The sequence below is a fragment of the Pristis pectinata genome, chromosome 15 (genome assembly GCF_009764475.1).
Source record: "Pristis pectinata isolate sPriPec2 chromosome 15, sPriPec2.1.pri, whole genome shotgun sequence".
NCBI classification, from domain to species: Eukaryota; Metazoa; Chordata; class Chondrichthyes; order Rhinopristiformes; family Pristidae; genus Pristis; species Pristis pectinata.
In genome coordinates this window covers 45,239,518-45,253,083 of record NC_067419.1, presented here as the reverse complement: position 1 = coordinate 45,253,083, position 13,566 = coordinate 45,239,518, and the positions used below count along the sequence as shown (strand labels likewise).

At 39.5% G+C, this 13,566-nt stretch overlaps 1 protein-coding gene across 2 annotated transcripts in view; it reads right to left on the bottom strand.

Annotated features, from left to right (window-relative positions):
• The window catches only part of zdhhc17 (zinc finger DHHC-type palmitoyltransferase 17), a 100,631-nt gene that overhangs the window by 33,254 nt on the left and 53,811 nt on the right, over positions 1-13,566 (bottom strand). For both annotated transcript variants that reach the window (XM_052029909.1, XM_052029910.1), the window contains exons 4-6: positions 7,987-8,064; positions 5,261-5,405; positions 1,718-1,782 (exon numbers count right to left, since the gene is read on the bottom strand). In XM_052029909.1, the coding sequence (XP_051885869.1) occupies positions 1,718-1,782; positions 5,261-5,405; positions 7,987-8,064 (288 nt within the window). The remainder of the gene's footprint in view (positions 1-1,717; positions 1,783-5,260; positions 5,406-7,986; positions 8,065-13,566) is intronic.

The following is a 13,566-nucleotide window of genomic DNA, read 5'->3' as shown; positions in this document are numbered from 1 at the left end:
GGGAGGGGCGATGAGACCTGTGTGTCCTTGTGCACTGAACAATTAAGAGGCACATTGACCTTCATAGCAAGAGAATTGAGTACAGGTGCAGGGATGTCTCGCTGCAATTTTACAGGGCCTTGAAGAGACCAAACCTCAAGTGTCGTCAACAGTTTTGGTCTCTTGAGTTTTATCTGAGGATGTTTTGGAGGCAGTGCAGTGAAGGTTCACCAGACTGATTCCTGAGGTGGCAGGACTGGTGTATGAAGAGAGGTTGGATCCATTAAGCTTATATCTGTCGTGAGAGGGAATCTACAAAATTCTAATAGGACTAAACAGACTGAATGGAAAAAGGATGTTCCCAATGAAGGGGGAGTACAGAACCCAGGGTCACAGTCTAAGGATAAAGGGGTGAGCATGCAGGACTGAGATGTGGAGAAGTTTCTTCCAGTGAGTGGTGGACCTGTGGAACACTCTACCACAGAAATGAAGCCAAATTATTAATTATATTCAGGGAATTAGATCATGTGCTATGGGCGAAAGGGAGATGGGAAGAATACAGAAACAGGGAAGCGACCTTGAATGATCAGATTGAAATGGTGGATCAGGCTCAAAGAGCTGACAACCTTCTCCCGCTCCCATTCTCCATGTTTCTCTGAGGGATTTGAGGCTGTGGTTATCAAGAAGAATGTTAAATCCAGCAACAGATACGGTAACACTTCTGTATTGTTCAAAGATTTCAGTGATATTATAGAATCATCATGCTCCCAAGGATAAAAGCAAAGACTGGTGGACAATGTAATTCACATAATATTTCCATTTTTCTGTTTGGGCATTGGGTGAGGTGGGAATGAAATGCAAGAGAAGTGGATGCCTTATAAGACCAGTAAACTGAAGCTGACAGCTGGCTCTTTGTTAAAGCATAGACCAGATCAAGATGTGCTGGGTTACCTGATCTTGGTCACAGTAGCACCAGGAAACCCTAGACCAAAGAGGAGAATGTGGCAGAGAGCTTCCACTCCCCATTTTTTTGCAGTGATCCTTGCTGGAAACATACAAGCAGGAACATTGGATAAGGGCTGGATCTGGATCTGCTTCAGTCTCTATAAAATGCTTGTCAGCACCTACGTTTGCAATATGAAGAACAACCGCTTACACAGAGTGCATGGGCCTGTGTCTCACAACCCAGTGAGGAACTAATGCCTGCAGAGAAAGCAACAACTGTACAGAATAACGGAGATCTGCATGAAATCGTACAGCACAGATTAAGGCCATTGAGCCCATCAGTTGTGCCAGGTCTGAGTTCCTAACATGTCCCATTGCCCCTTTTCTCTTTCATCTCAGAACTTTTCCTTTACAATTCTAGTTTTGTTTAGGAAGTAGACGTTGCTGGCATATGTTGTCCATGCCTAAACCGAGGAGGCTGTTAAGAGTCAACACATTGGTGGATCTGGAGTCACATATAGATCAGATGGTAGAAAGATGACAGAATTCTTTTCCTGAAAGACATTGGCGACGTGGACGGGTTTTTAAAAAGAGATCCCAATAGTTTAATGGTTAAACTATTCCCCTTTAAAATCCACCACTAAATCTACTCTCACCACCTAGCCAGATGGGAAGTTAGTGGAAACATGTTGAATATTCTTCAAAATGGCCACAATATAAACTGCCCTTCAGTGAAGTGGAAGCCATTTAGGCAATAAATGGCAAGATACTTGAGAGCTGAAACCATTCTAACCTGTGTGTTCTATAAGCAGCCCACATCAATGGTGTCATCCCATTCTGGTCCATCATGTCCACATCCTGAAACAAATGGTCAAAAAAGGTTAAATCAAAACATTGGATTATTATTAGAAATATCAGTGGCTAGAATTTCCACTAACTTCCCGAAGTCTTCAGAAAAGTTTCTCAATTTAATCACGACTCAAGTAATTTGGATTCTCCCCAAGCTGATCATGAACATAGAAACATGGTAAAAGGAGATGTCTCAGCTGGTGATGAGATTCCAAGATTCCAAGATTCCGTTGCTCTTCTATCTGGTTTCGATTTGTATTGCACAAGCAGAATGTGGTCTCATTACTTCTACCAAAACATAACACTAAATTTCAACGGCATAAACAGTAACTTGTCATACACCCATCCTACAGGTTTATTGACCCTGTCTTGTCCTTTCTCCAAGTCTTCCTCAGCTTTACTTACACTGACCAGTCCTCAAATCTTATATCTCTACTTCCAGCTCCACACCATTTATGCAAGTAGTAAGCAGTGGTGCTCACAGCATTGATGCTCATTGAATACTGCTACCCACCTTCTGCTACATTCACCCCTGAAGTTGTTCTGCAGCAACCTGATCTGCTTTCTGCTACCAACCTTAACTCCCCATGCTTCAATCTGTACCATACTTCTATTATGCATTGGTTTATGTACATCTTCCCTCCTCTACTCTTTACTCTCTCTGTATAGAATTCAGTTAAGTTGGCCAAAATGACTATTTCTTGTTTTAAAAAAATCCGTGTTCTAAATTTTATTTATTTCTAGATATTTTTGCTGTTGCATCTTTCAAATAAAATTTATTTTATTTTACTTATTATTAATGTTAAGCTTACATTTGTATAGTTCACTGGACTTGCTCTCTTTTTCAAATTTAGGAAACACACCAACTTACCTACCAGTCCTTGACAGTGCTCCCATTTCAAATTGATTTTTATGTTTCATAATGTCGTGAAGCACTTGTGGCTACTTTGACATCATAAAATGCTACATACATAAAAATTGTTATATTCAACAGTATCTCTGCTCTCTTTTCTAGCCTCCTGTTATATACGTGTCTGCAATCCAGTCAAGCCAGGGATTTTACTTTGAAGTTTGATTTGCCTCATCTTTCTCAGTATGATTAGTCAATTATTATCTAACTTTTATAACTTAAGTGCCTTTATATCTTGTTTAACTTTCTTGTTAAGGTCCTGTGTTGCATGGGAAACGCTTTATACCTTTTCAATAGAGATCAAGTTGGTCACATGGCATCGCAAAGATGTCTGGCAGATGGCATTCAGTTACACAGAGATTTATCTGCAGTACGAGGCAGACTATTGTGAAAGGGGTTGCGTGCCAGCACAAGACTAAAATATTAAAATGCAATGAAGCAACCCTTACATTTCTATAGGTCCATTCATGATGTGTTAAATTACTTCACAGCCAATTAAATACTTCTGAAATATAGATGCACTTGTTTATCAAAAACATTGGAACCAATATGTGTGCAATGTGCTCCCATAGAGATTTAAAATGTTGATGTTCACTGAGGAGTAATTGTTGGCCAGGATAACGGGGATTACACCCCTGTGGGTATTTTACATACATGAAAAGGTGAAAGGGCCTCAAAGTCTCAGCAGAAAGACAGGATGCATTGAAGAGTCACATTAATCAAGTTAACCTACATGGAGGTTGCCAAGATCTATGTGAGAAGTGTACTCAATGTCACAATGTAAAGAGAAGTGCTTCAATGATGGGGCAGTATAACCTTAATTCTCTAGACTTTGGGAATTGGAAGCATGGATTCAATTTTCATTTAATGATCAAACTTCAGGGTGAGGAAAGGATTGGATACAGTGCAGCAGAGATGTTGGAATAAAATTGTGTATGATTTTTTTTTTAAATTCCATGAGGCGTAACATAAAACAGAACTTTGCACTGTGCCACGTGGCAGGATACACTGTAGACACACGTTCACAATTCAGTAATTACTCTTGAGTAACAACCCTGGCAGAAAATGGCCAATAATTTTACTGTTAGAAAGATACGAAAACTACTCCGTTAAAACTGAAGTACAACATTGCCTTCCAGTGGTTTCAGTGTACAATTTCTGTTTTCAGTTGGTAATGTTTAACTTTTCACTAATTTGCTTCTTGGAATTGGAACTGCCAAAATTGATTTGCTCCATTCTCTCCTTGATCCCAGAAGTTTGCTTTGTGTAATCCTAATGTCATGACCGCAGCCAAAAGGGATTGCAAAAACACCATTAATTCGATCTGCTTTTCTAAAGCCTGGCTGGAATAATGTGATCAGAGTTTTATAAGATCAGGCAACTATTGAGGGGTGCAAGTACTACTGAGGAGTACTTATATAACCGTCAAAAACTGACATGAACCATGCTAAGATCATTGTGATACAAATGATCCCAAGCTCTTCACACGACATTAATGTCACTACAGGTCCGCCCCAGCTTCTGAATGCCCAACCTATGCACAGCCCTTATGTACGAATGAGTGTTTAGGAGACCTAGAGAATGGATTTTCTGGCTGTTCTGGAGCTGCAGGCATCTTCTGCTGCAACAAAAAGCTGGAGGAACCTAGCGGCTCAGGCAGCATCTATGGAGGGAAATGGACAGTCGACGTTTTGGGTCGAGACCCTTCACCTATATGCAACTTGAGAGGGGAACCTATGACAGAGGGGTAGTGTTTCCATGTCATTGCTACCCCACCACAGATATTCCCTCTGTTTTCTCTACCCCTCTTGCTCTACAACTCTAAAAGCACACATTTGTTTTCTCTCTTTTCCAGTTCTGATGAACAGTCCTTGACCTGACACATACACTGTTTGTCAACCCAATGGATGCTACTTGACCTCTTCATTGCTTCCAGCAGCTCTTACTTTTGTTTCAGATTTCCAGCATCTGCATTTTTTGTTCTCCAATTTCTGCCCTTGTCCTTCTCAGTTGTATTAGTACACCAGTAGTGGAGGAATACATCACCCAATGTATCACGGGCACATCCCTCCCCACCAGCAGTAGAATCTACAGGAGGTGCTGCCTCAAGAAGACAACACCCATCAAAGATTCTCCACCATCCGGGCCATGCCATCTTCTCGCAGCTACCATCAGGCAGGAGGTACAGAAGCCTGAAGTCCCACACCACCAGGTTCAGGAACAGCTACTTCCCTTCAACCATTCGCTTCTTGAACCAACCTGCACAACCCAAATCACTACTTCAGTATAGCAACACTATGACCACTTTGCACAACAAAGCACTTTTTTTTCTTTTGTTCCAATTGTGTTCTTTCTTATATAATTTTGTATAATTTATATTTTTCTTACATCTCTAATGGTATGTGCCTGTGATGTAGCTGCAAGTAAGTTTTTCATTGCACCTGTACATACATGTACTTGTGCACATGACAATAAATTCGACTCGACTTGAAGTGAATTTTTAAGGTGCCGTTTCTCCCTGAAATGTTGAGTGCTCTGCAGCTCAGAGCAATGAATAAAAGTAGGCTGAAAAATTACCTGCCCTTTGGCGATCAGGTATGCAACAATGGACGTGTGCCCAAACTGAGCAGCCAGGTGAATACAACTACAGCCTTCTCCATCGATCAGTGAGGGTTCGGCTCCATACTTCATTAGATGTACAACCATGGACAAATGGCCCTGCCTGCAAGGAGCGCAATAGAATATTTTATATTAAGCACAATGAAGCTTTGTCAAGGAGTTGCCCATACATAATATTTCCTATTCCTCTATAAAATACTTGCCTTGATACCTGCCACTGTTGGTTAATTCAGAATTGCTGAAAATAGATGTGACAATAAAAAGTTATGCAGCTCCATATGGACTCCAGGGGTGAATTTAAAGGCTCATACTGCCAATTGCAGTTCCATTTAAGAAATAAAACATGGAAGATAATAAAAGGCTCTAAATAACTTCGGCTGTGGTAAGCAGATTATTTAAAGTCAAAATAAAATTGCAAATCTGCAATATAAACTTTACAAATTTCTAACAGGCCTCAAGATGAAAAACTTCCCTTTTGCAGTATAACTTGACCTTTTAAATTTAGGGAATTGTAGCCCATTGTGATATTAATAACACTAGTTATTAGGGCAATAGGAGGAAAAATCCTCACCAGATCTTAGGATGATAGGGGGAAGTTTGGCAGGGGAGGGGGTGGTCAGGGTGGGAACCAGGGATAGGGATGAGGGACACAGGGAAGCTAAGTGATAGTGGACAGAAGGGAAAATCTATATCTATATAGATTATAATCTATCATGGATATATATATATATATATATATATTTATACACACACATAAATTATAATCCATAATCTATATATCCATGTTATAATACAATGCAGCTTGATGAGCCAATAGACATTTCTCACTTTCATCATGTACAATTCTCCCTAACAAGTGGTGATCTTGTTAGTCTAAACAAGCACAGCTGTCTTTGGACATTTGGACAGAGGAGGTTTATGAACTGTTGCACAGGTCATGAACTCATTGGGTGGAAAAACTTATTTTTATTCATTCAAGGGATGTAGGCTTCGCAGGCTGAGCCAGCATTTAATTGCCCTTGAGAAGGTGGTGGCGAGCTGCCTTCTTGAACCGCTGCAGTTCTTGAGGTGTGGGTATTACTATTAGGGAGGGAGTTCCAGGATTTTGACCCAGCGACAGTAAAGGAATGGCAATACATGTCCAAGTCAGGATGGTGTGTGAATTGTCCTTCTAGCTGGTAGAGGTGTGGGTTTGGAAGGTGCTGTCTAAGGAGTCTTGGTGAGTTGCTGCAGTGCATCCTGTAGATGGTGCAAACTGCTGCAACTGTGCATCGGTGGTGGAGTGAGTGAATGGGTGTGGATGGGCTGCCTAGCAAATGAGCTGCAATGTCCAGTGTGGTGTTGAGCTTCTTGACTGATGTTGAAGCTGCACTCACCCAGGCAAGTGGAGAGTGTCCCATCACACTGCTGACTTGAGCCGTGTAGATGGTGGACAGGCTGTGGGGAGTTAGGGGGTGAGTTACTCGTTGCAGGATTCCCAGCCTCTGACCTGCTCTTGTAGCCACATTGTGTATATGGCTACTCCAGTTCAGTTTCTGGTCAATGGTATCCCCCAGGATATTGATAATGGGGGATTCAGTGATGGTAATGCCATTGGATGTCAGGGGGTGACGAGCAGGATTTTTTGTTGTTGGATATTTTCATTTCCCGGCACTTGTGTGGCACAAATGTTACTTGTCACCTGTCAGCCCAGGCCTGGATATTACCCAGGTCTTGTGCATTTGGATGTGGACTGCTTTGTTATCTGAGGAGTTGCGAATGGTGCTGAGCATTTGTGCAATCATCAGTGAACATCCTTACTTCTGACCTTACGATTGAAGGAAGGTCATTGATGAAATGATAGTTGGGCCTAGGACACTACCCTGAGGAACTTCTGTGAAGATGTCCTGGGGCTGAGGTGAAAACTTGAAACACAATTCATGTTGTTAAATCCCATTACAGCCAGATGGTATCTTATTAAAGCTACTTACAGATTTGTGACAATGGTTAATAAAATAAGGTCTCATTTTTACAACTTTCCAAATCAGGCAAAAGCTTACAAGTAAACTGCTATAAAAAAAGTATCTTTTAATTTGCCAAGAGTCTTTCTAAATCACAAAGAAATCCTCCATGGGGGTACAGTTATTTCCCATCCCTTAAACAATGGCTTAAATCCAATGATAGAAAGGAATTATCCCAATTTACTCAGAAAGGAATGATCCCAATTTACTCAGAAAAGAATTATCCCAATTTACTCACAGAGCGATTAGGAAGTGGAACTCAAATGTTGAAGCAAATAGAACACGAAAGAAAGGAGTGCAAGGAAATTCTGATAGTTTTAGATCAAACAACATGGGAGGATAATTTTGTGGACTAGGCTGGCTAAACCAAATGGCCTTATTTTTGTGTAACACATTGTATGCAAATCTTTAAATTTTTTTTTACTACATTCAATATTTCACCAAATTATACATCAGTTTCAGGCCAGGATTTAAAAAAAAATACAGTCCTTGGACTTGGGTTAGGTTTGGATTGGTTATGACCAGATTCTGGTTTTAATTTTACATGCATGTAAGCCTCTCAAACCAATCCTGGCAGTTTTCACTTTTATTGGTGCAGGGGTGTCATGGGCTATACTGTGGGCTCACTTCCAATAGCCCAGGATTCAGCTCTCTGAGGAAGTAGGAGACCATGTGAACCTTTACCTTGTTGCCCAGTGGAGAGGGGTAGAATTCAGGTCTCCTCCCAGTTGATCCACAATTGCACCCTTTGAAATGTAGTATCTGAAATAAATGTAAATAACAACTTCATCAGCAAGACTAGGCTGCAACGGAGAAACACTCATCCAAACATCTTTGACTCATCCAATTCATATGACATTTCAAGCTGAAACATATTAAAAATTGGTTAAATTGCTTTGGAATCACTTGAACAATTTTCAGCTGTGGAAGGTGATGCATTTTTCCCTTGATACCATACAGGAAGCTAATATGTGTACATCTTTAACCAGATGTTATCCTGCCAAACAATACAAAGAAAGATTTCTTAATATGGATCCTAGAAGCAGAACTGTCACTATAATTTTCAAAGATTAATAAACTAATTGCTCTCAGTGAGAAATATTGGAACATTTCATGACATACTCTGTGAAAGATGGACGTAGAAAGAGGCACGAAACTACTGGAAATAAAGAGTGCAAGTGTGCCATGGACACTGTCTCTCCTTCAATGAACATTAAGAGCTCATTTATTGGACGTATACAAAATCATGTGGGACACAGATAGGGTGAACACATATAGTCTTTTTCCAAGGGTTAGGCAGCTTAAAAACTAGAGGGCATACGTTTAAGTTGAGGTGAAAGATTTAAAAGGGACCTGAGGGGCAACTTCATGCAGAGGGTGGTGCGTATATGGAACAAACTGCCAGAGAAAGTGATTAAGGCAGGTACAATAACAACATTCAAAAAACATTTGGATAAGTACATGGATAGGAGGGGTTTAGAGGGATATGCGCCAAACACAGGGTCAACGGGAATAGCTTGGTAGGCTCCATGGTCAGCCTGGACAAGTTGGGCCAAAGGGCCTGTTTCTAAACTGTATTACCCTGTGACTTTGACAGATGCAAGATGACTGGTACGTTCACCTCTGATACAACAATCAAACACCACTGGCTGACACTGAATGGGCTCAGTTACAGGCCAGGCTCACAATAGGCTAATGGACAAACAAGACTGCGGTCCTACAAGTCTGGATGGATCTGATACGGGGTCCCAAAGTAAAAGGGATAGTCATTTTATCCACCGCGCTACTCTCGCCACAGGTTAATTCTTTTTCACATGTCCTGCCCATTCCAGGATATAAAATATCTGGAAAAGAAAGAATGGTTCAAAAAGGAGGTGATGAAATTGTTCTGGTGAAAATAAATGTTCTGGAGAGACATTGTAACATTAAAAATAAAATCAGTCTAATCCTAGAAGGAAAACTTTGCACACTGAAAAATTAAGTGTGGAGAAGATGAGTTAATTTTAAAATCAATGACCTAAATATAAAATAAACTGGAAAATCCAAAGCCTCCCGGAGACTAATCTCGCCACTGTAGTACATGGTGCCCTGTGGTTTTGTGCATCAGGGACTGCACGAGAGGAAGCATTCTTAACTTTGCTCATGTAAATAACCCAAAGCAAATAGAGAAATTGTAAAAAAAATACTGGATAGAGGTGTTTCAAACTTTTTCTGTGCTTTTTAAAATAAATTTTAAATCTAATCCTTTGACTGCATTATTTGGGATTGTTGGAGAAAAAGATATAGCTTTGGAGACTTCTGATCTACACATTTTGGTCTTTATTTCTCTTATAGCCAGGAGGGCTGTGTTGCTTAAATGGAAGGAAGTTACTCCGCCTACTCACGTTCAATGGTTATGGGATGTAATGTAATACTTAAATTTAGAGAAGATCCGTTGTTCAACTTCTGAATCTAACTTAGACTTTCAAACATTGTGGGAACTTTTTTTGAACTATTTTCAAAACCTTTGATCTGGTGGTTTAAAGTACGGATATTGGCTGTTAAGGGTTTTTCCTTGTCCTTTTATTTTAACTAAACAACTTCAGTCTTGGTAGTGGGTTTAGATTTTATTTTATAATAAAGTCATTCTAATTTATTCGTTATTAATTATCATTTTTGATTATTAACATAGGGCATTGTGATTTTAAGTATGATTTAACACAATGTATTTAATAATATTTTATTTTCTTTTTGATTCATGTACTCTGCATTTTCTTTGTGGAATTAATAAAAATATTGTAAAGAGAAATTGTGAACTTGGCACGGCTGACAAACAGCAGCCACGGAATGATTAACATGGTCTGGGATTCAGAAGTTCGACCGATCAGGAACCAAGTGAAGATCGAAATTGACCAATTTAAAAGAAACATGAAAGAACAGCTAATTCAAGTTGGTTATTCAGCTGCACTTAATTTCAGAGCAAGCAGAATGCCTTAGAAAAGACACAACATTCAGCACTCTCACACCAGGAAGCTGAGTCTAAAAAGCTTTGATCCTCAGCAGATTAACACATAAACTGCCTGAAAAAAAAACAAGACAACAAAATACAGCAGGGAGAAGTAGGAAATATAATCAGAGGGAGCTCTGGGAACAAAAGCACAATAGATAATAGCAAGAAATTATTCCTGCAATTCAATGTGCAGTCATACGATGGGGGTGAATCATAAAAGATGCCGACAGAAATAAATGAAAGGATGAACTCAGGATTTAAAGAATCTGAATAACTATTTGCTCTGAGTATTCAAAGGAAGGTATGAGCAACATGCTCCCCCGAAACACACATCCCTGGTAAAATTAAGGACTCTGACGTAACTGCAATGGATTTCTGAGACAAGTCGAAAGGGCTCAAAACTGATAATCTCTACAGATTGATGATTTGGTCATGAGAGAGAGGTTGGGAAAGAACCAATCTAATACCTCAGTTTAAAAAGAGAGAAAAAAGATCAGCAGCAGTGTCCCTTCAATCCTGTTTATGACAAGGTAAGTCAACTAAAGATGCAAATACAAAAGACTATCCATATGATAGCAATCCTAATTCCAATCAACTGGATTTAACAATCTTCAATTTACATACCATCTTTAGTGTACAATATGACTCATTGCACTTCACAGCAATGTAATTAGACAAACTGTAATACTCAGGCATGTATGGAAATAGAGGAGAAAGTAGGTACGACATAGATGAACTCTTGACCTCACAATCTCCCTCGCCTTGGCCCTTGCACCTTATTGTCTACCTGCACTGTACTCTGTAACACTATATTCTGTATTCGGTTATTGCTTTTTCCTTTGTACTACCTCGATGTACTTATGTTTTGAAATGATCTGCATGGATGGCATGCAAAACAAAGTTTTTCACTGCATCTCGGTACGTGTGGCAACAATAAACCAATTAAAGAGTTGATCAAAGATATAGGTTTTAAAATGCATTAAGAAGGCAGAGAAGCAGAGACTCAGGGAGGGAATTCCAGAGCCGAGGCTCTTAGCAGCTGAAAATATGGCCATTAATAGTAGAGCAATGATGAGCAAGAGGTCAAATTTGGAGGAGAACAAACATTAATGACTGACACAAATCACTAATATCGGGAGGGATGAAGACACAGGGGTCTGGAAAAAAAGACAAAGTTTTAAAATCAAAACATTAGATAACTGAAAGCCACTGCAACCCATCCTGGGGTCAAATAAGATCCAAGGTTATGAATAACCTGGTTTACAATGGAAAGATTCTGCTTGGCCAACTCCTTGGCATCTCAAGTGTATTTATAAATACTCTCAGAAGTCCAAGGAGTTACATGTTAAGCTGAAAGCAGTAAAGGTTATTAACTTATAGAAGGGTAGAAAATTGTTTCATTGGAACAGTTTCATTTGTTGTAGAATTGGAGGGTTGGGGATGCGAGATTCTAACTGGGGCAGTTTGGATGCAAACACAATGAGAAATGGTCAGTGAAGATATTACCAAACTTGTACAGCCAGAAGAGTGTGAGAAATGGCTCAGAACAACGGGTAAGATGTGAAAAAGGATGAAATAACAGCCAATAAAGAATACAGACATATTTAAAATCTGTCACACTGGAAGACAAAACAACCAGTACACACAATCCATGAACTCTTTTGAAGCATTTAAGACATGTTCAAAATGATCTAAGAGTCTTGCTTGACTGGGATTTAAAAATGTCCAAACCCTGTACAGTAACAATCAGTTAAGGCAGTAAAGTGAACTATGTAACAAAGCAGTAAAAATACAAGGCAGAATCATAATCAAATTGCAAAATGCTCTGATCAGAGCTCAACTTGAACACCTTCCAGTTTTGCCCTACAAGACACAAGGCAGACATTCAAATTTATTGGGGATATGAGCCAAAGGGGCCAAGATAAAGAGAAGCTGGAGAAATTTTTAGCTTTGGAAGGAAAAACCCAACCAATTTTCATAATTGTAAATGGCACGGAAAGCAAAACTGCTTGAAAATAAACAGAGCTCACTTTTAAACCAGTGCTGGAGCAAATGAAGGACTAATATTAATTTTTCCTCACACACAATACAATTCCAAATAAACTATGGGAGTGAAAGCACTAGGATTATTTAGGAACCAAATGGATATGGTTATGCAGGTGTAAGATTTTACTTGGTGGACAAGCTGGGATGGAGAGGTATAGAAAGTCTTCATCTGTAATTATCTTGTAACTTAAAGAACCCACGTGGCACACATCTGGATGTGCCTGTTACTATGTGTTTATAAGTCACTAACAAGAGTTGAGCAAATTGACGTGCCTCATAATTTCACTTCTACAGCAGCACTTGGTCTTCACATCTCACTGAGTACCTGGTGGCAAAATACAAATAAAACTACAAGCCCCTGTCCAACTATTCTTGTGCTTTCAACAAACCAACTTATCACAATGTGACACTAGAGACTGCAGTTGCTGGAATCTGGAGCAAAAAAAAACAAACTGCTGGAGGAACTCAGCTGGTCAGGTAGCATCTGTGGAGGGAAATGGACTTGACTTTTCGGGTCAAGGCCCTTCACAATGTTAGACTGGAAAAAACGCACCCCATCTTTTTCATTTCAGCAACTAAATATACCACTTCTTAAATCTATTTAAGTTCATAGAATGGGCCTTTGGATTGTGTGGTTAAAAACATAATCAGAAATTGTTGTATATTTCTTAGCTTCTCAAGTATATAAGTAAATTTCTACAATAACCTTGAAACTATTCAATCCCTAAAACATGGTTATTATAGCATATAAAATCAGTGGCTATAGTTATTAAATAAACAATAGTCAGTCAAAGCCCAAGACTGTCCCACAAGTGTCCAAAAACTATACATATCACTATATGCCAATATATTTTCACACAGTCATATTTATATATGCCTTCTCTCACGTTAGCTGGGTAATGCAGGAATATCTAATCTGCTGTTTTATACCCATAACAACTTGTATTGCAACAACGTGATGAAAAGATTTCAAAAAGTTTCACAGCACTGTTAACCAACAAAATAGTACATGGAGATGTTGGAATGAATGAGAAATGCTTGATCAAAGAAGAAAGGCTTTAAGGAGCAACTTAAAGCAGTCGGCAGATGGAGAAATTTAGAGAAGGAATGCCAGTGTGAAGTGCAAAGACAGCTGAAGGTGCAGCCACTAATGATGGAGCAATTAAATTCTGACATGACCAAGAGGAGGAGGTTGGGAGCAGAGAGCCTTTGAAGCCATTAGAGTCTGC